The sequence below is a fragment of the Gymnoscopelus braueri genome, assembly GCF_963280865.1.
Source record: "Gymnoscopelus braueri genome assembly, chromosome: 13".
NCBI lineage: Eukaryota > Metazoa > Chordata > Actinopteri > Myctophiformes > Myctophidae > Gymnoscopelus > Gymnoscopelus braueri.
The window spans coordinates 45,183,233-45,208,269 of NC_137615.1; the positions used below are offsets into that span (position 1 = coordinate 45,183,233).

General features: G+C 44.0%; 1 protein-coding gene across 1 annotated transcript in view; it reads left to right on the plus strand.

Moving 5' to 3' along the window:
* Positions 1-307: 307 nt before the first annotated feature.
* Positions 308-25,037, plus strand: part of LOC308097934 (serine/threonine-protein kinase N2-like) — a 102,396-nt gene continuing 77,666 nt past the window's right edge. The window contains exon 1 of the mRNA XM_080446083.1: positions 308-729. Within this exon, the coding sequence (XP_080302209.1) occupies positions 709-729 (21 nt within the window). The 5' untranslated portion in view covers positions 308-708. The remainder of the gene's footprint in view (positions 730-25,037) is intronic.

A 25,037-nucleotide genomic window follows, 5' to 3' on the forward strand; every position in this document is an offset into this window, starting at 1 on the left:
CCTACGCAGCGGGACCTCACTTCGGAGCTATACAGCGGAGGGAGAGGTTCCAGACGGGGCTAGCAGGCAGGCAGCATGCATCACCATCACCACCACACACACACACACACACACACACACACACACACACACACACACACAGACAGGGCTATCAGCTTTCCGCATTCTGTCCGTCTGTGTCACGGCGTCGTTTTTCCTCCCACGGCGCTGTGATCCCCGTGGGATTCGAGGTTGAGTGTACACTAGTACTTTCTAGTGGAAGTTCAACACAAGATGCGGCGGCGGCGGGCGAGCAGCAGCACAACAGTATCCACGAGTTGACATCCTGCTCCGGGGGGGGGATTCTATCATACACAGCGACCACCCGGCGACACCGACCTCACAACAACACATCAGTCCCCAGTTTGTGACTTCTTGAAACGCCAGGATGTCGCCGATCGTGTCACCACCACCGCCGCCACCATCACGTTCAATCGCGTCTTCTTTAACCAGGAGGTCTACGGATGGTTCACGGTTTTAAATCCTTAACAAAAAAGGACGTTTATCTCCCCGTCATTTTGGACGTTTGTACGGACGTCAAGATCCACGGAACAATTAAGGACCATTGATGGTCTAGTGCGACAGACAGACAGACAGACAGACAGACAGACAGACAGACATCACATCGAACCCAAACAGACCGAAAGTATTTGGTTCTCACGGCTCAGGATGGCGAACAACGACCTGCAAGTAAGTTTAGCAAGTTCTCCCTTTAAATGATGGTTGTGATGCATTTGAGTCAGTGACAGTAGTTGTCAACCGTGGTTCATGGTTCCATTTGTATAGTGTAGAGTTGCATTACTCGTAAAGGTCCATTTGAATCAGATAGGACTTTTCTGTTTGGATGAATGGGCTGTCAAGGGTTGGTATTGCAACTCTAGATTCCAGATATTAAATTGCTTGTAGCTATCAGCTATCTTCCCTCTTTCTTATATTATTTGACAATTTGGCCAATGTTTGACCAGTTATAGTATAGTTTGTTTAGTGTAACGCGGGAACAATTGCCAGCCTATCCCCAACATGTGTTGCTGAGTAAAATGTGTTCGTATTGGCTCTCGGGCACCAGAGGTTCTGTTGATATTGGTTCAGCCCGCCTGCTCTAGTTAGTTGTGTTCCGGTTTCCAAAGAGTATAGACGTTGAGTGAATCATCCTCCGCCTCTACTAGGGAGCCACGGACTGACAACCGAATACTGAATTACAGTAACTGTGAGTTATTAAGCATACCTGTACTGCTACTGTTGTTGTGCTGCTGATGTCCTGTAAACCTGCACTTCAAGAAAGTAAAGAAAGTACTGGATATTTCCTTGTTGTGGCATCATTACCCACTCGCCTCCACCATCATAAATCCACGTGTGTGTCCACATAGAAGAAGGGTAAAATCGCCACAAATGGTGTCTGAAACGGGACTTAAGAAAAAAAACCGTTGAATTAAGTGACTAGGACCGAAGGGACTGTAGCTGTACACTGTATGTTAACAGGTAGCTTAGCGTCCGCCTGTGGCTAACAAAAACGTCACGTGACTTACGTTCGCCGGCCGGCTTTCCAACTGATCACGTGACTGCAGTCCAGTTGCTAAACAAAAGAAAGAGACGTCGCTGCTCAAAGCAAAGACACTGAAAACTCACCGCATCGGACGCACCGCCAATCTCCGCCAGGATAGGTGAAGTGAAACATTTATGAAAAAAAATAAAAAATCTAAAAATTCTAAAATTCAAAAATTCAAAAACAACAGCAACAGAAAAGAGGCCATAATGTCAGAGGCTGAAAAAGGAGCAAGTGCTGGCCAAGAACAGGCACCAGCTTGGCTGGGCACCATCCTGCAGCAAATGCAGCAGCAAATGGAGCAGATACAGCAGCAAAACAAGGAGCAAAATCAGCTAATGCTGCAACAACTGCAGATACTGGGTGGGGCATCCAAAACTCCCCCAGGGCCTCAATCACAGGGCGAAGAACAGACAGCCATCAGTCAGGACCTGAGGATAACAGCCCCTACTCCTGCCCAATTTTCTACTCCTCGCCCAGGTGACAGCATGGTTACCATTGATAGATATGAGGCATCGACCCTGTCAGCCGGGGAAAGCCCAGACTTCACTCCAGAGCTAGAAGTCATTCGCCAGCGCTCACTCAACTCAGCTCCTGCTAGACAGTGGAGTGTGGAATACAATAGCCCAGATCCGAGTACCCGCCGACGTACCCCAAGAGGAAGTGGGACTGTGCAGCCCAACACAGCCACATCTTCTGCCAGCCGGAACCCACAGCAAGGTGGCCCTCAGGCCTATGCCAGGGGGGCAGACTTTGCCCCGGGAACCCCCAACCCACAGCAGGGTGGCCCTCAGGCCTATGCCAGAGGGGCAGACTTTGCCTGGGGAACCCTCGGCTCACAGCAAGGTGGCCCGCAGGCCTATGCAAGACCCTCGTCATGTTGCTCCAACACAAAGCTCCTTGCCCCCTTTGATGGAACAGATGACTGGAATGCATTCTTTATGCCCTTTGAGAGAATGGCTCAGAGACTGGGGTGGAACCACATAGACCGGTTAGATAAGCTCCATGAGCGACTGAGGGGCTCTGCGATGCGCTTCATCTGCTCCTTACCAGAGTATCAGAGAGAAGACTATATACTCCTCACCGAACAACTAAAACAGCGCTATGGTCGATCTGATCCGCCCTCCACTGTTCGTCGTCACCTCAGCGAACTCCGTCAGCAGAAGGAATCTGCAGCTGAATTTGCTGAGGAAGTCCGCCGACTTGTCACTCTAGCCTACCCTGGGGTCGATCTGGTGATGCAGGACCAGCTGGCAGCTGATGCATTCCTGAAAGGACTCGGAAACCAGCGGGTTGCCTACGAAGTAATGAACCAAGATCCCCCCACACTCACCGAAGCTCAGAAGCTAGTGGGAGCCTATGAACACAACTATAAGGCGACCCTGGGCCGAGATACTGAGGGGAGAGGGAAGGTCCGACGCATTTCCTGGGCAGACGAGAATCCTGAAGTGATGGCAACCTCACCAGCAGCCTTGCCACTGCAACAGGAAGTCCATGCAATGCTTAATGAGATGAAACGACTCAAGGATAAGGAAGTACAAATGGCAGATGAGATCAAACAACTCAGAGACCAAATGGGGCAGCTGCAATTCGCCAGTACACCCAGGGTCGGAATGCACTCTGCTGCCAACGTAGTCCCCTCCAGCCGTGCCTCCCAAGTCGAACAGCAACGTGGGAGGTCCCCCACACGACTGCCGAGCTTCCCAAATACAGCAGGCCGATTCCGTTCACCAAGCCCATCTGCCAGTCATAAATCTACCTGCTATAACTGCGGAGAGTTTGGACATTTCAAGAGAGACTGTTCGCGGTCACCCAGCCCCAAGAGGTCGGGAAACTAGAACTGGTCAGGTCCAATGGCCCGGACCTGGCCAGCAATGTAAGCGGCCATGTTATGCCTTCTCAAGAAGACGACCAAACTACCCCGCCACCAGTCATTAGTATTACCATAGGCAGAGCCAAAAGTGAAGGCCCCAGCCTAATGGTTCCTGTTCAAGTGAATCACCTGCCTGTCCAGTGTGTTGTCGACACCGGTGCGGAAGCCACTGTCATGTCCCACGAATTATTCCAGCAGCTCCAGCTAGAAACCCGGTTGAATAATAAGACAGCCTGCCTCTTGAATGCCGAGACCGGAAAAGCAATGGGAACTGCAAGTGGCTATAATGTGACGCTCACAGTGGGCAACAAGAGCAGAGACTGGGATGTGTATGTGGCACCTATCCGCGATTCCCTTCTTATGGGATTTGACTTCATGCTGGCAGCCGATGTAACCATACTAGGAGGAGGCAAGGTGTTCATTGAAGGTCAGCCGGTGCCCAGCTACATCACTGGGAGGTCGGTGGGAAGGTATGCAGTCTCCAGAGTGTTTCTAATGAAACCTTCAACCCTGCCACCACAGAGCGAGTGTGACGTATGGGGCGTTGTGGAGAACCCTAAACCTGGGGTAACAGCAGTGCTAGAGCCAGCTGGCCTAGTAGACGGCGTATCCTCAGGCAGTGTCATTGTGGACATGGACAAGACGGTGCCCATCCGAATCTGCAACCTGTCTCACTCCAGTACCAGTCTACCAGTCGGCACCTGTCTGGGGATTCTCATAGAAACCATGGAGGAACCCACTGGCACCTCCACTGAACTGTCCTCGGCAGCAGATGAGCTCCCTATGCAACAAATACGACGCCTGAAGCAAGTGAGTGCACTAGACTTGCCCGCTCACCTTCGAGAATTGTTCACATCCGCAAGTGAAGGCCTAAGCGAAGAACAACAAGAGAGATTCATCCTTCTTCTTCTGACATATCAGTCAATCTTTGCAACCAGTGATGGAGACCTGGGCCGGTTTGACAAAGTCCAACACCGAATAGACACGGGGGGTGGGCACCCTGTTAGACAACCACCACGTCGCACACCACTTGGGTTTCAAGGGGAAGAAGAGGAACACCTCAAAGGAATGCTGGAGTCCGGCGTCATCACCCCTTCGGCTTCCGAGTGGGCATCCCCTGTTGTACTAGTCCGAAAAAAGGACGGCGGAGTCAGATGGTGTATTGACTACAGAAAGCTTAATGAGCTGACCCTGAAGGATGCCTACCCTCTACCCAAGATTGAGGAGTGCCTTGACACCCTTGGTGGTGCTACTACCTTCTCAACCCTCGATCTCCAAAGTGGGTATTGGCAGATTGAAGTCCACGAGCAAGACCGATGCAAGACAGCATTCATCACCAAGTACGGGCTGTACGAATACACCAGGATGCCCTTTGGCTTATGTAATGCGCCAAGCACATTCCAGAGGGCCATGGAGGTCGTACTCAGAGGTCTACAGTGGCAGAGTCTGCTTATATACCTGGATGATGTCATAATCCTGGGGAAGGGGATCGATGACAGCCTGAGCAACCTGGCAACAGTCTTCCAGCGCATGAAACAGTATGGGCTAAAGCTCAAACCAGCCAAGTGCCACCTACTAAAAGACGAGGTCCTGTTCCTCGGCCATGTGGTCAGTGGACAAGGCATCAAGCCAAACCCAAAACTCATCAGGGACGTCCAAGAGTGGAGCCCTCCCACAAACCTGCAAGATCTCCAAGCATTCCTAGGGCTTTGCAATTATTATCGCCGTTTTGTGAAGGCATTCTCAGAAATCTGCAGTCCATTGAATGAGCTCCTAAGGAAAGATGCAGAGTTCCAGTGGGGCGAGCCCCAACAGCAAGCCTTCCAAGAACTCAAAGTCAGGCTGACCACAGCTCCCATACTCTCGTATCCTACCCCTGATGGCCCGTTCATCCTAGACACAGATGCCTCTAATGTCTGCATAGGGGCTGTTCTCTCTCAAATTCAAGAAGGGGAAGAGAAGGTTATAGCCTACGGCAGCTCGCACCTACAGAGTACACAGCGGCGATACTGTGTAACCAGGAGAGAACTCCTTGCTGTGGTGAAGTTCACAAGGCAGTACAGACACTATCTTCTGGGTCGAAGCTTCATCCTCCGCACAGACCACAATAGCCTGACCTGGCTGTTCCGATTCAAAAACCCTGAAGGGCAGTTGGCAAGATGGCTGGAGGAACTGAGTCAGTATGACTTGAAGATCGAACACAGAGCAGGACTGCGTCATGGCAATGCTGATGCACTATCACGGAAAGCAGAAAGTCCTGTATGTGACTGCTACCAGGCGGGCAAGGATCTGACCTCACTACCCTGCGGAGGATGCTCATACTGCCAGAAAGTGCACCAGCAATGGTCGCGGTTTGAAGAAGACGTGGATGACGTGGTGCCACTTGCCATCAGACGGACAGTAGTGAGTGAAAGCACCCAGCCAGCGCCATGTTCCAGCTCCGACTCACCTTGTGATGGAGAAAGCCGAGCAGAACACCAAGATGGGCCTGAAGTCAACTGGCTGTCGCAGCACAGTAAGAAAGAGCTGGAGGATAAGCAGAGGGAGGACCCCTGCCTAGCCAAGTTGCACCAGTGGATGGATGAAGGTGTGTTACCAACACGAGAACATGTCGCACTGGAGAGCCCACCTGTCAGAAAGTATTGGCTGTGCTGGCCTCAGATAGAGCGTCATCAAGGAATCCTGTACTACCGATGGGAAAGTGGAGTTGGCACACCCCCCTTGATCCGTCTCCTAGTTCCCCAGTCCCTCAAAAGACAAATCATGGAGTCATGCCACTGCCCACCCCAGTCAGGCCACCTGGGGGAAGGAAAGACACTTCACCGGGCACAGCAACACTTCTCCTGGAATGGAATGGGTGGAGACATCCAGCTGTTCATTAAAACATGTCAAAAGTGCCAAGCCTGCAAGTCAGTGGGTAGACCAGGAAGAGCTCCACTCCAAATGTATCAGGCTGGTGCACCTATGGATCGACTGCATCTGGATGTAGTGGGCCCCTTCCCAGTCTCAAGCGCGGGTAACAAGTACATTCTCGTCATCATTGACCAGTTCACCCGTTGGGTAGAGGCCGTACCCATCTCAGAGCAAACGGCAGAAGTTACAGCCAGAAAGCTTGTCTATGAGTTCATCTCCAGGTTTGGTGCTTGTCTTGAGCTACACACAGACCAGGGCAGGAATTTCGAGAGTGAGCTGTTCACAGAAGTCTGTCGTCTGCTCCAAGTGGCGAAGACCCGGACCACGCCCTACCACCCATCTTCTAATGGGCAGGTAGAAAGGTTCAACAGAACCCTCCTACAAATGATCAGGTGCTACGTTGATGAGAACCAAAAGAATTGGGACGAGTACCTGCCTCTCCTCACAGCTGCCTATAGGAGTTCTCCACATGCCTGCACTGGCTTCACGCCAAACCGCATGATGCTGGGGCGTGAGGTTCATCAAACCCATGATGTCTCACTTGGTGTGGTAGATGTTAATGTCACCAGAAAGCCTCCAGCAGAGTTCGTGGAGAACCTGGAAGAACAGTTAAGAGCAACACATGAGCTGGCAAGAAAGCATCTACGAACAGCACAATTGAGACAAAAGAAAACACATGATCTACGTGCAAGAGAGAGAACCTACAAGATGGGAGACCTTGTCTATGTCAGAGACAGCACGAAGAAGAAAGGCCAGAGTCCGAAACTCAAGGCTCCCTGGAAAGGTCCCTGTCTCATCACCAAGTGCCTCGGTCCAGTTATCTATCAAGTTCGAGAACAAAAGAAAAGTAAAGTCCTTCACCACGACAGGCTACTCCCTTGTTCCTCTGAGGACATCCCCGTGTGGATGAAGAGACTGCGACACTCACTGTTGCAACATGATAAAGAGGATGCAGAGGACGATCGATCTGCGCTGCCTGCCTACAACGGCTCTCCTGGGAGGGGACGGGCCCCCCTCGACCTTCCTCATCTAAGGGACCCATCCAGTGATGACACCGATCCTGCCACCCCAGCAAGACGGAGCCACGCCAGGCCTGCTGCACGTCGTCGGCGTCGGAGAGGCAAGACCCGGCCGCCCTCCAACTGTGAACCGACCCAGCCTGCACACTCCTGTGAACCAACCCAGCCTGCACACTCCAGTGACTCGTCTCAGCCTGCCTCCGCCACTGACTCAAGCGGCGGGTCAGACAAGGAAATTACCAGGCCTGTTCCAATGACCAAAAGAGGTAGGCTAGTAAAAAGACCTGCTCGCTACCGAAATGACATTGTTTGAACTGAGACATTAAGTTTAGACACGGATGGCTAACTAAATGTGTCATGGACATTTTTTGAGTTTAATTGTTTGCCTTTTGCTGCAACTGAAACGTTATTTCCTGAAAAGTTCAACAGTATTGCATATCTGTTATTGTTCTGTTATTATTGTGTACCTAACCTGAAGATGCTGAAGGGACTCAGCAGTTTAGAAGGGGGGTAGTGTAACGCGGGAACAATTGCCAGCCTATCCCCAACATGTGTTGCTGAGTAAAATGTGTTCGTATTGGCTCTCGGGCACCAGAGGTTCTGTTGATATTGGTTCAGCCCGCCTGCTCTAGTTAGTTGTGTTCCGGTTTCCAAAGAGTATAGACGTTGAGTGAATCATCCTCCGCCTCTACTAGGGAGCCACGGACTGACAACCGAATACTGAATTACAGTAACTGTGAGTTATTAAGCATACCTGTACTGCTACTGTTGTTGTGCTGCTGATGTCCTGTAAACCTGCACTTCAAGAAAGTAAAGAAAGTACTGGATATTTCCTTGTTGTGGCATCATTACCCACTCGCCTCCACCATCATAAATCCACGTGTGTGTCCACATAGAAGAAGGGTAAAATCGCCACAGTTGATTGCTTTTGATGCAGTAATCCTCCTTTTTTTAAGGTATTGTGTGGAAATAATGTGGTGACCCCCCCTGGGGGTCCAGAGCCACAAGTTGAGAACCACTGACATAGAGAACCATTATACTGCATTCATTCATTCATTTGGCTTGTCAAGAAGAATATCTGTGATGCTATTGTCTGTCATGTTTTTAGAATGCACATCATGGCTCAAATGATGAAAAGCAAAAGCTGTTGGTTTGTTTTATTTTCTTATCCTTGTGCTTTCTAACTGTCAACAGTAGCAGGTGCATGTTTACGTTTCATTCACTGACTGCTTCACCCAATGACTTAGGCCAGTGGTTCTCAACCTTTTCAAGCCACGACCCCCCATTATAATCATATTTGAACTGGGGCCCCCCAAAAAAAACAAAAACATATTTGAACTGGTGACCCCCCCCCCCCCCAAAAAAAACATATTTGCACTGTGGACCCCCCCAATATAATCATATTTGAACTGGGGACCCCCCACCCTGACAAGCACTTGGAATTGTAGGAGTTGGGGCATTACATTTAGTTTGACTCGGTGCCACAGATACATATTGTGAAAATAGCAGATCTACAACATTGTTGCCTCTTTCTTATATTATTTGACAATTTGGCCAAAATTACATTAATGGTCTCTTTTAAAAAGGTCTTTCTTAAAAGTCCTTAAATTGTCACTTTGCTGTCATCTGGGGACCCCCCAAAAATCATGTGGGGACCCCCTGGGGGTCCCGACTCACATGTTGAGAACCATTGACTTGGGCTACTCGAACCGGGGGTCTCTTGTGCGAGAGACTAAACATCAATCGCTCCTAAAGAGGGAATCCCCGCCTGTACATATTGTGCTTATGAGCTTCGGGCAGTACTACTTGTCAACCAGCCGGTGTCCTACCCGACTACTAGGGTCTTACATAATAGAAGAGTATTAATTAATAGGGAGACCACCTCCAACCACTGTGGATGTCCTAGTTGGAGTACTCTATTGGTTAAGATAATAATGTTATTCCTTACAATATGTTTGGAAATTGCACAGTAAAAATGCTTATAGTATCAATTTACAAATGGATAAATTCAAGGTTCACTTTTATTTCTTCTCCCAAAAGAAAACATTGTGTGTTGGAGTTGAGTTGAGGGCCCCTATCTTGCACACCGCCTTACCCCTTAAACCTAAACGTTTTTGCCATCTTTTACTATTTTGAAAAACATTTTAAAATAGTACAAATAGCCGATCTACAAGCTCACAAAGTGTCGATGTAGATCGTCTAGTTGAACTAAAATATTTTTAAAAATAGTAAAATATGGCTAATACGTTATAAGGGATAAGGCACAAGATATAGGGCCCGAGGTCTTTAAAAGCTGCAGTACAAAAACACAGATAAGCAACATACAAAAAGACATGCATTATAATTATAGTGACACATGTGCATGCATACACTAGGCGAGTTGATCTCATGTGTTCATCACAGCCATGAGGATTTTACACCTGTCTTGTGGTATGCATTGCCCCAGGTACAGTTCAGCTTTGCCAAGTCTGCTTATTATAAGCGATTTTGGGCTTGTTTTTCTGTGAGGTAGCTTGTAAATATTGCTAGTTGCGGTGTTGCAGTTCTAAAGTGTAGTTGCTTATTTGGGCTTGTTTCCTAATTGTTGTTTTAACCCTTTAAGACCGGGAACGCATCTGTGTGTCATTTTTTGATTTCTATGGCTATTCAAAAACAGCAGATCTACAAGTTCATAGCGTGGCACCGAGTGCCGCGCTATGAACTTCTAGATCTGCAATTTTTTTGAAAAATTGTGCAAACTTTGAATATATATTTTTTTAAAGCAAACATTTATAACTCAAATCTTTGCTTCTGCAGGGATTCTATAAATGTATTCTAAATCCTAACAGTTTTTAAAAAAGAAACGTATGTTGCTACATTATAATATCAGTGGTTCTCAAACTTTTTCATGTCAAGGACCCCCACAATGATATGTATTTGGCCGCGGGCCCCCATCTGAAAATATTGTCCAGGGACCCCCAAAAGCAGCAAAGATTTGAGTTACAAATGTTCGCTTTAAAAATATATTCAAAAATGTACAAGCTTGTAGCGCGGCATTGGTGACGCGCTATGAGCTTGTAGATCTGCTATTTTTTTAATAGCCAAATAAATTCAAATTCAAATTATTTTTGTTTTTTGAAAAGAGCAGATCTACAAGCTCACACGCTTGTGAGCTTGGCAGATCGGCTATTTTCAAATAGCAAATGTATGTACAGTAGGTTTAAATTGCTCATGTGGCCTAGCCGCTTGTTTTCATAGACCTGTTTGCTTATTTATCTCTCAGTTGTGTGTGAGAGTAGTAGCAGTGTGTGTGTGTGTGTGTGTGGCAGGCAGGCAGTGGTGGAAAGTAACTAAGTACATGTACTGTACTTAAGTACAATTTTGAGGTATTTGTACTTTACTCGAGTATTTCCAATTTCCAATACCTTTACTTCTACTCCACATCCACTACATCTCAGAGGCAAATATTGTACTTTTACTCCACTACAATTATTTGAAAACTTTAGTTACTAGTTACTTTGTAGATTCTGATTATTATTACAAAACATGCAGTAACCACTTCAGCCCTATATTCACCTGTTTCCTAGGCTGTGTGTTTTCCACTTCCTGTCGATTTGATCCAATGAAATCCATTGAAACTGGTCAGATGACCAATGATATCCAATGAAATCGACAGGAAGTGGAAAACACACAGCCTAGGAAACAGGTGAATACTTTTCGGCCATTTGAAAATAGCCGATCTACAAGCTCATAATGCGTCGCAATGCGACGCATTGTGAGCTTGTATGTCGGCTATTTTCAAAAGATTAGTATACATTTAAAAACTTGAAATGGGACATTTTGTATTATGAGTAATTTTACTTTTGGTACAATTTGAGTATTTCTACATTGCAGTATTGATACTTTTACTTAAGTAAAACATTTGAGTACTTTTTCCACCACTCTGTGGCAGGCAGACAGACAGTGTCGCTGGCTTGGGTTTCATGGCTCCACCGGTGACGGTGTCACCAAACCCCCACGCAGCCACAGATGACGAGGGGAAGTGTAAAAAATTAAAAGGCTTGTTGAGTGTCGCTCCAGTTGGACCCAGTCCATATTAAAGAAGTAGTTCACCCCCAAAAAATACTTATTTTCCATTAATTACACACCCCGTGAAGCCTTGGATTCATGGAGACTGTTTTTGTTAAACTCCAACATCCTAAAAACCAATAATTTGATGACCGAGCAGCCTGAGCAGCCACCGGTCATCCAATTATTGCCTCAGGAATGTGATAAAAACTCAAATAAGTGTAGATTGGGGTAACATCCTCCTGTGTTTATTTAACACTGAGAGCGTACGGGTCCATTTGGTTCCCTTTGAATGGCCTCAGAGTTACAGACCCGTTAGGCCCCTGGTGGTCCCCGGACTGCACATTGAGAAACAGTGCTGTAGGCTATACAGCAAACTCTGTCTGATTACTATAACAAGCCTGGTGATACCATTGAAAACGATCAGGAAATTAATACGCTTTGCAATTCCTTTTCAGCAGTGGTGTAAAGTAACTAAGTACACTCAAGTACTGTACTTAAAGGGATACTTCACTTTCGGGCCGGGGACACATTTAAAAAAAATATTAAAAATAAATGAAAAAAGTTATGGAAAATTCATGGCCCCCTCACGACACGCAGTGTCCTACTAATGTGTGAGGGGGCCATGAATTTTCCATAACTTTTTTCATTTATTTTTAATATTTTTTTTAAATGTGTCCCCGGCCCGAAAGTGAAGTATCCCTTTAAGTGCAATTTTGAGGTACTTTTACTTTGCTGGAGTATTTCCAATTGTCTATACCTTTTCTTCTATTCCACTACATCTCAGAGGCAAATATTGTACTTTTACTCCACTACAATTATTTGAAAACTTTAGTAATGTATGTTTTATAATGTAATACTTTATATCTGCAAAGTAACTAGTAACTTACTAGTTACTTTGCAGATATAAAGTATTGCATTATAAAACATACATTAACCACTTTAGCCCTATTTTATACCAAGGGTATTTGAAAATAGCCGATCTACAAGCTCACAACGCGTCGCGACGCGTTGTGAGCTTGTAGATCGGCTATTTTCAAACATTTTAGTACTTTTGGTACTTTAAGTACATTTGGATACCAATACTTTTGTACTTTTACTCAAGTACATTTTGAATTCCAGACTTTAACTTGTAACAGAGTACTTCTAAAACATTTGAGTGCTTTTTCCACCACTGCTTTTCAGCATATTTCCCCCCCCCTTATACACAAGATATTGCGTATGGATTTGTGAGATATGTTTGCCTAGAGAGGTGGATCGTCACCCTGTTTTTCACAGACTGCAAATAGGCTAAGTACTGCAATTTTTCTCTCTTATTATTATCAGCAGGTTAATTGCATCCGCCTTGCATCTTTTAAGTGCATCTATGTCTATTCAGGCACTGATATGACCAATGTCACTATAGGTGAATGCAATTAACTACCTGGTTGTAGGCAAGGCCACGTAAAGAAGGAAAGGACATTTCCGTCACTTTCTTGGGGCGGCGGCAATTCCAGCTGGCAGATTCCAGCCGAATGGATGGACAAGCATGTGAATGAACATTATTTAGCTATTTCCGCTATTTGTAAAAAAGAATTGGAAAGTTTAAAATTATTAAATGTGTCAAAAATAATTATTTCTGTAAGTTATTTGTGCAATTTGTGATTATGAAGCCTAAAAACAAACAGAAATACAAATTGGATCCAATGTTTCAATGCCAGGAAAAACACAATTAAATCGTCAATTGTGCGACAATTAATCGTCATCTTAACTTTGTAATCGTGACAGCCCTAATGCCAGCCGCAGATTAGAACGTGGCCCTTCCTTCTTTACATAGCCTTGGTTGTAGGACAGAAAAGCAGAAGTACCACAGGCTGGACTGGCTTATAGGGGATGGAACTACTGTAAGTAATACTCTGTGAGATGCTGAAGGAAACAGACTTTTATTCATGGATCATTGAACTTCATGCAGTGACAACCACGACCCACAGACTGTATTGTAGGGCAAGGGTTCCCAAACGTTTCAGGCCGTGAGCCCCCAAAATAATCATAATTGAACTGGGGACCCCCCAAAATAATCATAATTGAACTGGGGACACCCCAAAATAATCATAATTGAACTGGGGACCCCCCAAAATAATCGTATTTGAACTGGGGACCCCCCACCCTGACAAGCACTTGAAATTGTAGGCATTACATTTAGTTTGACTCTGTTCCACTGATAAATATTGTGAAAATAGCCAAACTGCAAGCTCACAACGTGTGAGCTTGTAGATCGGCTATTTTCACAATATTTGCCTCTTTTATTACAACTTGTAATATTTGACAATTTGGCCAATTTGGTATTAAAAACGTCTTAAAAGTCACTGAATTGTAACTTTAGAAATGTGCAGATACCCTGTATACGCTTATACTGTATGTTGGTTTGTTTACTGTTGAGTGAGAAAACAATGTTGCACACTAAGCTAATCATCTGGGGACCATTAATCGACCCTCAGTTTGGGAACCACTGTTGTAGGTGACTGTATGCATGCAAGCTTCAGCAGTGGCTGACCTGCTAATCCTGGGTACAGTGGTGGACTCAAGTACTCAACCCCAGTACTTGAGTCACAGTTAAAGACAGTATAGAAACTCCTGGTCAAATATATTACTCCACTGCAAGTGAAAGTTGCTCTGTCAAATTCGTACTCGAGTTGAAGTACTGGATTACATGCTTTTTTAAAAATACTAGATTTCAAGTTAAAAATGACAAAGTACATTGTCTTTTTTAATCACTGCATCGCTCGATCTATTACAATTTTGAAGTTTCTAAAATGGTGAAAATAGACGTGTTGTGGGCTTGTAGATCTGCTATTGCTACTATATTTGAGATAGGGCTTAAGTGGTTAATTCATAAATAAACAAAAATACATTTGTGTCCCGGCCTGGGGGTCCTTTCCAAGAAATGTAGAGTCGTCAAAAGTACAACATTTGTCTAAGTTTCCAAAAACAAACAAACAAAAAAAAACACTTCAAGTACAGTAGTCAAGTGCATATACATGGTTCCTGTCCACCACTGTCCGTGTGGGGGTTAAGTCTGACACCACAGGTCACGTTAACGGGTCAACGGACATCAGGTATCACGATGACATCATCATCAGGACCTGTACAGCCACGTCTGGTCTGAGTATCTGGTATCTCTCCTCGGCTCTTTGCCCGTTCCAAAGCTGTCTAACCAATTCTCACATAGGCCTGTCACAATTATTACATAATAATCGCCTGATTGGCAATTATTTTTGGATAATCGTCATAATCGTTTCCATGTTGAAAACAAAAAATAGCGGCTATTTTTAGCTATTAGAAAATATAGATTAGAGCAGGGGTCTTCAACGTTTTCAGGCCAAGGACCCCCTAGCTGAGAGAGAGATGAAGCAGGGACCCCCTCTATACTGTATAAAATTGTGTTTCAGATTCAACTTTTTTTGTTTACTTGGTCTGCTCTTTTTTCCCTCTACACCTATACCTCTTTGCCAAAAATAGCCGATCTACAAGCTCACAACGCCTCGCGCTGCGAGGCGTTGTGAGCTTGTAGATCTGCTATTTTTTGGCAGTTCTCCTCCTCAGAAAAGGGATGCTAGGGTTCAAGTGGTTAAGGTAAAAAAAGATCATATCACCCAAAGATTTGGCGGACCCTCTGTAGTAACTCTGAGGACCCCCTAGAGGTCCAGGACCCCCTGTTGAAGACCCCTGGATTAGAGAAGAAAGTTATTAAATATGAAGAAGAAAAGTAATTTCTCATGTTATCTGTCCGTTGCAACTTTTCTTTCTGAAGTCTAAAAGCCAAACAGAAATGTAATTCATATTTATACGTTCCAGTGTTCAACGGCGAAAAAAAAAAACGCAATTCAACTGTAAATCAACAATTAATCGTGTAAAGTAAAATTAGTAAGTAAAAGTAAAATTTCAGCACTGTTCCCACATGCAGCTGCTTGTGATTGTAACCTGCATTGAACTCTCTGCTCTGACATTTAGACGTTGGTGTTTCCATGAATAGAAAGGTTGCCCTCCTGTTTCCTGGAAGGCTGCACATTTCTGCCTGAGGGGCAAAACACAAGTTGTGAGTTATTAACCAATGTAGCAGGACCCGACCGGTGCCAGGTGTTTGTGTCCAATGATGATGATGATGATGATGATGCCCATCCCGATCTTTGGAGAGACCTAGACCTCTCAGACTTAGTTCTCAGACTTCTTCATGTCAATTAAGGACCCCCAAAATGATATGTATTTGACAGCAGACCCCCCATCTCAAAATATCTTGTGCCAGGGACCTCCAGAAACAAAAATAGAGTTAAAAAAAAATCTGCGGTTTAAAACAATAGTATATATTCAAGGATTCGCACAAATGTTCAAAAATAGCAGATCTACAAGCTCATAGCACGACACAGAGTGCCGCACTATGAGCTTGTATATCTGCTATTTTTTAATAGCCAAGGTATGGTTAAAGACAAGTGGTCAAAATGATTGTGTTGCTATATTAACTAATTTAGCTGGGGACCCCCTGGTTACCCCCCCCCACCCCAGGACCCCCTGACCCCACTTTGAGAACCATTGTCCTAGACCCCCACCGACTACCAATGTTTTTTTTTTTTTAGTGCAAAGTGTTTGAATCGATTTGAAAGACTTCGTTTTGATTAAACTTTCAATTTCAGAACATTTAACTTGGCAAACAATAACAATACGCATGAAGTGAGCTTTATTTTATTTAACCACTTCAGCCAAGAATTCAAGAATTTACAAAAATAATAGATCTATAATTTCACAACACATCATGTTAAAGGTAGGGTATGTGATTATCTTTGGTTAAAATAAGTGTTAGATGGCTCTATATTCTGATAGTACTCATTGATATAGAGTGTGTTCTTTCTGTACCAGGAAGTCTCCATGTCTCTCCAGCTCTTCATCAAACAGAAAATGCATTTTCAGGTTGGGATAACAATTTGATCCAATAGAGAACTCAGTCAGGATACAGATTAAACAAGTGACATTGGAAGTGATGACACAAAGAAATGAGCAGACACCATTGGGACTGGAACACCATAAATATGAAGCTGATAAATGGGCACTCTCTCCTGATTGGCTGAAATGTAGTCACCCATACCTGAAAATGTATGTTCTGTTTATTAAAGAGCTGGAGAGCTGTGACTGAACAAACACTCTATTGCAAATATCACTTACCCTACCCTTTTTAAAGCGTATTTTTGGTCTGGTCTTTAACAGTATGTATTGTATCAATGGACCGAGGATGAATACACGTGCGTCGAGCTAACATGAAATCATGCAGTTCATTGTACATCTCCGGACACAATGTGCTGACCTTAATGGCAAATAGATCAAGCGGTGCCATGAGTCATGCTTTTTTTTCATGCAGCGAGACGACCTCACCTGGGGCGAGGATAAGGCTGTTCTTCTGTCATCATCGTTAGCCCACCACCAGCTGTGTGCTGTTGGCTGAGAGAAATGGCTGTTCGGAGGTCTCTCTCTACCCATCATCACCATTACTAGTGGTGATGATGGCTTGTGGAAACCAAGGAATAGTGCTCTTTGTACGTGCGCGCGTGTGTGTGTGTGTGTGTGTGTGTGTGTGTATGTACTTGTATTGCTATACCAAGGACCAAATGTTCCCACAAGTATAGTATAACGTGAGAAACAGACACTGTGAGGACAATTTTCCTTGTCCTTAACAAGAGAAATGGTTGTTTTATGGTTAAACATGTTTTATACATTAAACAAGCTCATATTTAGGAACATATTCAGGTTGAGGATAGGATTAGGTATTTAGGGGCTGGGGTTAGAGTTATTCATACTTGGCTGCAAACTGAAAATAGCAGATCTACAAGCTCACAGCCAGCTTTGTAGCTCTGCTATTTCTGGTGCACAACAAATGATGAATTATATACTATTAGAGATTCAGTGTTGGGGTTAAAAATGGCCCAAAAGGTCAAATGTGCCAAAATGTTGATGTCCTCGCAAGTATGGTCATGTCACTGAGCAAAAACATGTATGTCTCTCTCTCTCTCTCTATCTCTATCTCTATCTCTCTCTCTCTCTCTCTCTCTCTCTCTCTCTCTCTCTCTCTCTCTCTCTCTCTCTCTCTCTCTCTCTCTCTCTCTCTCTCTCTCTCTCTCTCTCTCTTGTGTCCACTGTATCTCTCTCTCTCTCTTGTGTCCACTGTACCTCTAATCTATCTCTCCCCTTTATTGATTGATTGCTCACACCCTGAATGTCAAATTAACTCTGAGAGTGTACACGTGCAGTTGGCTTGCATGGCTCAGAAAAAGGGAGTCACGCACGCACGCACGCACGCTCCCATCCTCTCATGAATACTTTATACATTTTTTAGGTTCCTGCGGTCATTATCTGTACTCTTAAGAGTTCGGTGAGGCTTTTGTGTGTGTGTGTGTGTGTGTGTGCGTGTGCGTGCCCGCGTGCCATCATTGTCTCCGCCAGGCCGAAAGGCATGGCGAGAGAGTATGTTTTGCCCCCTGTCCGTCTGTGTGTCCGTCCTGTCTGTGTGTTAGCAGCTAATCTTCTGCACCGTTGGCCCGGTCGCTCTGAAACTGTCCACACACACTCCCTGAATGCCAATTCAGAACCTCTGCCCCAATCTTTTCACATGGGCCTGTTATAGCGCTACCAGGAGGCCGATTTGTGCAAAACCCATATTTTTTACATTACTCCTACAGATTTTATCCAAACGTCATGCAAATCGGTACACAGTATCTCTATAGTCATGTGATCAACACGAATCTGTCCGATTTCCCATATTCCATCCTCATTGGCAAAAAGCCTCAAACTATGCACGCAGCTTGCGATTTCCGTGAATTTTCACACGCACAAAGCTGAACGTTTGAGGATCCAATGGAGTTAACTGGTTTTGTCAGAAGCACTTTTTAATGCTTTTTATTTGTTCAATTTTTTTTTTACCAACACACAGACGTAAAGGGTGTTCAATGGCCCTGATTTATGGAAAAAAAATGCAAAGGAGTCAAAATGGAGTTAGCTGGTTTCTGCTAGACAGCAACGATAACGCCCTACTTGATCATACTACAGTGTCACACAAAAGCATCAAAAGTAGCAGATCCACAAGCGACGCGTTTCGAGCTTGTGGATCTGCTACTGTGACAGTTTTGGACATGTTTGGAGACAATATTATTGTTCCTCACTAATGCTCATCATCAGATGGCACCATTTCTGTCTACTCTACATTTCTTATCTCAGAGGAGGGCTGTGGACAGTTCAGAAACCTGAAAATGACATGCTTGATGGGGGTTCCAAGCTGATAGAGACTACAGCCTTTCTCTTCCTTGAAAGTTTGCATGCTAATAGATTAGAAGCCATGGTTATTGCATAATTTTAATAAAATAAAGTTTGAAAATCTTGTTGGAGATGACTAAACCTAGTCTACCAATGATGGTAGGTTCCAGGTCCTCAGCTAAATGACAGTTTGGAACCAAAATGATCCTAACCCTTGTAAATGTGTAACTCCGAGAGGTTACAATTGGAACCAAAGTTTTAAACGTTTTGTACACTCTCGGAGTTGCAAACCCATGCAAGCGTATGGGTTTGTAACTCCCTTTGAACCCATTTGTACACTCTCAGAGTTACTAAAGGTCGGGGTACCAAACTTGGGGTCCTTGAAATAAAATAAAAAAGGTTTGAGAACCACTGCTCTACACACACACACACACACACACACACACACACACACACACACACACACACACACACACACACACACACACACACACACACACACACACACACACACACACACACACACACACACACACACACACTAACAACATGTGTGTTTCCAGCTGTCAGGGCTGATAGCTGTAGATAATAGGTTTTAGGACAGTCTTGACCCCTAGTATACGATGTGGCATTAATACCCTCCCTCACACACGGTCTCTCCTCTGGTCTACAAACCCCCAACGTCCAACACCCCCCCCCCCCCCCCCCCCTCCAGTATCCAGGATTAATCCGTCTGCATGTACAGTACAGCACATGGCAGCTATAGGCTACAAATATATTTGTATACATTTGATTAAATTTCTTTTTATCTATACTTAGACCTGTCACAATTATTACATAATCATCTAATCGCAAATGTTTTTAGATAATCACAATGCTTTTTGCATAATCGTCAAAATAAAAAAATATCCATGTTGAAAAATGTAGCAGATCTATAAGTAAAATAGCAGATCTACAAGCTCAAAACGCGTCAGACGTGTTTTGAGCTTGTAGATCTGCTATTTCCACTATTTATGTTTTGGTTCTTTTGTATTTAAAGTTATTGAATTATGTAAGTTATTTGTCATATCTGCCCTGTGCAACCTTTTGTTTACGATGTAATGTATTTTTAATTCATAATGTTCCAGTGTTCAACGACAAAAACTCTGCGCTACAATTAATCCTCGAGTAAAATGTCATAATGGTGACATAGCCCTATCTACACTCAGTGTCAATGTAACTCTTGAGAGTGTACAAATGGAACAAAATGGACCCGTAAAGGGTCCATGGTGTAAAAGGGCAAAAAAGGTGCAGACTAGGGATGCAAATTATCGATTTATTAATTAATTGATAGTTGATAATCTTATCGATCGATTAATTGATAAGCGGCTTTTAGGACCAAAAGGAAAATTCTAGTCCGAAACCGAAAATGAGTGCAGAAACATAATTGCCTTGATGTATATAATGATGTATATACATTAACGAGCGTCGACGAGCATCAGCTGGACACACACACGCACACCTCCCCTCTGCAGTGCTCTATGGAGTCTGTCTCATTTCTCTCCAAAAGCCCTTGAATATGATATGATTGTATGATTAAGGATTACTGTGATTATGGTATATGGTAAGCTCACATTTCATATCACACACACCATACCTGTAACGTTCACTAGCCCCCCCCCCAAAAAAAAATCTGTACATTTAATCAAGTAAATTCTTAACACATTGAGTGCCAAAAACGGTCCGGACCGTTTTTCATAATCCAAACGAGGAGTGCCAAGAAAAACAAAACAAAAAAACAACAAGAAAAACAACATTTTTTTTTTTCCCCCTTCACAGCACCAGGAGATATCATTTTTCGAAGATTTAGACTCCAATCCACTTCCTGGTTAACTTATGACTTCAAAAGCCTGTATCTCAGCTCCTGTGTACTTTTTTTATTATGTATTTTTGACTATTTTTGACTATTTTCAACTGGCTGCAACTATGGAACGGATTACCTAATGTTTTTAAAAAAAAATCCCCCGATTGTACGAGACCCCTGTGTGTGTAATGAGGGGATCACCGTGAGGACAGTGATCACTGAAAATATTTTGTGACTACTTGAAAAAGGTTAAAAATTTGTTAAAAAACCCTGGCACTCAATGTGTTAGTGGCAATTCATCGATTATAGATTAATGTTAACATCCCTAGAGCAGACCAAGTCCTGGGGGACCCCGGTAAACAAACAAAGCAGGGAAGCAGGGCGTCTCTTTCTGTGTGGATAAGCTCAGTTATTTGGTAAATGGCCGGTAAGCACTATTCACTTTCCTTCGACAGCAGTGATAGCCACATGCTAAGCCAGCATGCAGTGTCTGTTAGTGCCAACAAGCAATATTATCAGTTGTTTTTTGGTTATATATATATATCAAATTCTCAGTTAGAAGATCCCATATGAAATAGAAAAATATATACCAAATAGTGCCAAATATATCTACAGTATTTGCACTGTCTAAAATATATTTTCAAATTCCAATATTATTTATTATGAAACTAATTATAGCTGTGATAAAGGTAAACACATCTCAGGGATAGCCCAGAGATGTGTTTACCTGGTAAGTGGTTAACCCCCTAGCCCAGTGGTTGTCAAAGTGGGGTCGGGGGACCCCCAGGGGTCCTTAGGGGAGGTTCCAGGGGGTCCCCAGCTAATGTGGTAATACAGCTTTCACAATTATTTCAACCCCATTATCCATATTTTATACCTTGGTTATTAAAAAAATAGCAGATATACAAGCTTGTACATCTGCTATTTTAGAAAATATTTCAAAGATACAGAAAATGTTTGGAATAGTTTTAATAATGTAGCATTTTTTTAAACATCAATCTTCTCTTCTGGTCCCTGGCACAAAACCTTTTCAGATGGGGGTCCCACGGCCACATATAATATCTATTTCGGGGTCCTTGACATGAAAAAGTGTCTTGGACTAAAAACTCTGCCATAGCCAGTGGTTCTCAACCAAGTGGTCCGGGGACCACCAGTGGTCCTTGAGGGGGTACCAGGGGGTCCCCAGCATAATGAGTTAATAGCGTCACAATCATTTTAACCACTTAGCTTTGGCTATTCAAAAATAGCAGATATACAAGCTCATAGCGCGGCACCGAGTGCCGCGCTATGAGCTTGTAGATCTGCTATTTTTGAAAACCCTTGTAAATGTGTGCATATCTTTGAATATATATATATTTTTAAGCGAACATTTGTAACTCAAATCTTTGCTTCTGGGGGTCCCTGCCCCCCTGGCACAAAAACATTTTCAGATGGGGGTCCGCGGCCAAATGTATATCAATTTAGGGGTCCTTGGCATGAAAAAGGTTGAAAAACCATTGCCCCTAGCGGCTAGGCATCCGAGTCCAGTCCAGTCCAGTCCAGTCCAGTCCAGTCCAGTCCCAGTCTGCCCACCAGCTGTTCCTAATGGCACTCACCCACTGTGGTAGCTGCAGCAGGCTGCATGGCCTCCATCAGAGGAATTAGGTTCTCTGATGATTACAACTCAACCATGAGAGAAGGACAGAATGAGAGTTCTGCACACACACACACACACACACACACACACACACACACACACACACACACACACACACACACACACACACACACACACACACACACACACACACACACACACACACACACACACACACACTGATCTACAGAGGAGTAATACAGTACAAGAGTAATGGCATCAAAATATACTTGAAGTACCCCAAAGTAAAAGTACTCCTTATGCAGAATGTCCCATTTCACAAGGTATCATATGTATAAAATGTATCAAAATCTTTTGAAAATAGCAGATCTACAAGCTCGCCACCACACGACGCGTTTGTGAGCTTGTAGATCAGCTATCTTCAAATAGCCAAAGTTGAAATAGGGCTGAAGTGGTTAATGTATGTTTTGTAATAATAATCAAACTCTACAAAGTAACCAAAGTTTTCAAATAATTGTAATGGAGTAAAAAGTACAATACTTGCCTCTGAGATGTGGTGGACTAAAAGTAATATTATTGAAAATTGGAAATACTCCAGTAAAGTAAAAAAATACCTCAAATTGTGCAGTACTTGAGTAAATGTACTCAGTACTTTCCACCACTACCCGAGAGGCATAGAGCTCATGCTACCTGTGTTGCTTCTCTAATAGAAACCATTGTCGTCACTGTATGGAAATAAGGATCAAATGAATCATGAGTCATTTAAAAGGCAAATTAACCCCACCTGCCCTGACAGCCCGGGCGTGCTTGTGAAATGACTTGGAATAGAGCAGTGGTTCTCAAACCTTTTCATGGCAAGGACCCCCAAATTGACGCTTATTAGCCCGCGGAACCCCATTTGAAAAGATATGCCAGGTACCCCCATAAGAGAAGATTTTTACGACTCCAGCTGTGATTCTCAACCATTTTTATTTCAAGGAAACCCGGTTTGACATGCATTAGGCTACGAGTCCCCATTTAATGGCATTTCTATCCCTGGACCCCAATTTACATTGTAAAATCAATGTTAATATACTCTTTACACACTCTGAGTTATCAGGCCAAGGACCCCTTAGCTGAGAGAGAGATGAAGCAGGGACCCCCACTACATATTTTATAAAAATGTGTTCAGATTAAACATAGATAGATTTCATAGATAGCTTCATAGACTTACTTGACAGCACTGTCATCAGTGTTGTGTTGCATTCATGTTAATGTGTATTTTCAGACATTTAACCACTTACACCCTAAATACTCGGCAAACTTGACCTTTGGCTCTGTACTTGGTCTGCTCTTTTTTTCCTCTACACCAAACGTCTGTGTCTAAAATGGTCAATGTAAAAACGTTTTCCTATCGCACAAAGATTTGGCGCCCCCCCCCCCTTGTAGTAACTCTGAGGACCCCCTGAAAGTACAGGTGTTTTTACGGCATAGATCTGCGGTAGGCTAGCCATCTATATACTGTATGTGTTGTGTGAGTCATGATAAGCCTTAGTTCTAAGACAAGTGCATACTGTATGGCAGAGTCCACACCTCAACTATCGTCTTTGTCAGGTGGAAAACCTCATATGTCCAAAACTGTTACTTTTCAGGAGTTCAAATAAAAAAATAGCAGATCTACAAGCTCAAAACGTGTCGCTTCGCGCCGCTGCTACTTTTGATGCTTTTGAGGTACGCTGCAGTATGATCAAGTAGGGCGTTAATTTACGAAAAAAACACAAAAGAAAGTTAGAATATGGAGATAAGAGGTTTCTGCCCGACAGCAATGCTATGACAAAGACAACGGTGAACGATATTTAGTTTCAGAGACAGACACACAGAGACAGAGAGATTCTAGACAGATTGAAGGGCCGTTCTCACCACCAAGCACTATAAATAGAACTATAACTATATCGTTCACCATTGTATTCGTTGTAGTTGTGGTGTGAACTCTGCATCACTTTTTTTAAAACATTTTTACAACTATATCTTTACAGTTCTAGTTATCATGCTTTGTTTGAATGGCCCTTTCGAGAGAGAGAGAGAGAGAGAGAGAGAGAGAGAGAGAGAGAGAGAGAGAGAGAGAGAGAGAGAGAGAGGAGAGAGAGAGAGAGAGAGAGAGAGAGAGAGAGATGAGAGAGAGAGAGATGAGAGAGATGAGAGAGAGAGAGAGAGAGAGAGAGAGAGAGAGAGAGAGAGAGAGAGAGAGAGGAGAGAGAGAGAGAGAGAGAGAGAGGCACAGAGAGATAAATTAGAGAGAGAGAGCAAGGAAGAAAGAGAGAGTGAGAAAGGAGCGACCATACCCTTTGAAAATGTAACTCAAACTGCAGTCATTGTTGTTTTCAAAGACTTCTCAGAGTGAGTTGCTTGAATGGCGGTGGATTGGGAGACACACATAGCACCAAGGGCCTTTGTGAGTCACCGTCCTTCCCAGAGACTAGTTCAATGCACTGGAAGACTAAGAGACTAGTTCAATGCACTGTAAGACTGAGAGAGACTAGTTCAATGCACTGGAAGACTAGAGAGACTAGTTCAATGCACTGGAAGACTGAGAGAGACTAGTTCAATGTACTGAGACTGAGAGAGACTAGTTCAATGCCTGGAGACTGAGAGAGACTAGTTCAATGCACTGGAAGACTGAGAGAGACTAGTTCAATGCACTGGAAGACTGAGAGAGACTAGTTCAATGCACTGGAAGACTGAGAGAGACTAGTTCAATGCACTGGAAGACTGAGAGAGACTAGTTCAATGCACTGAAGACGAAGGACTAGTTCTATGCACTGAGACTGAGAGAGACTAGTTCAATGCACTGGAAGACTGAGAGAGACTAGTTCAATGCACTGGAAGACTGAGAGAGACTAGTTCTATGCACT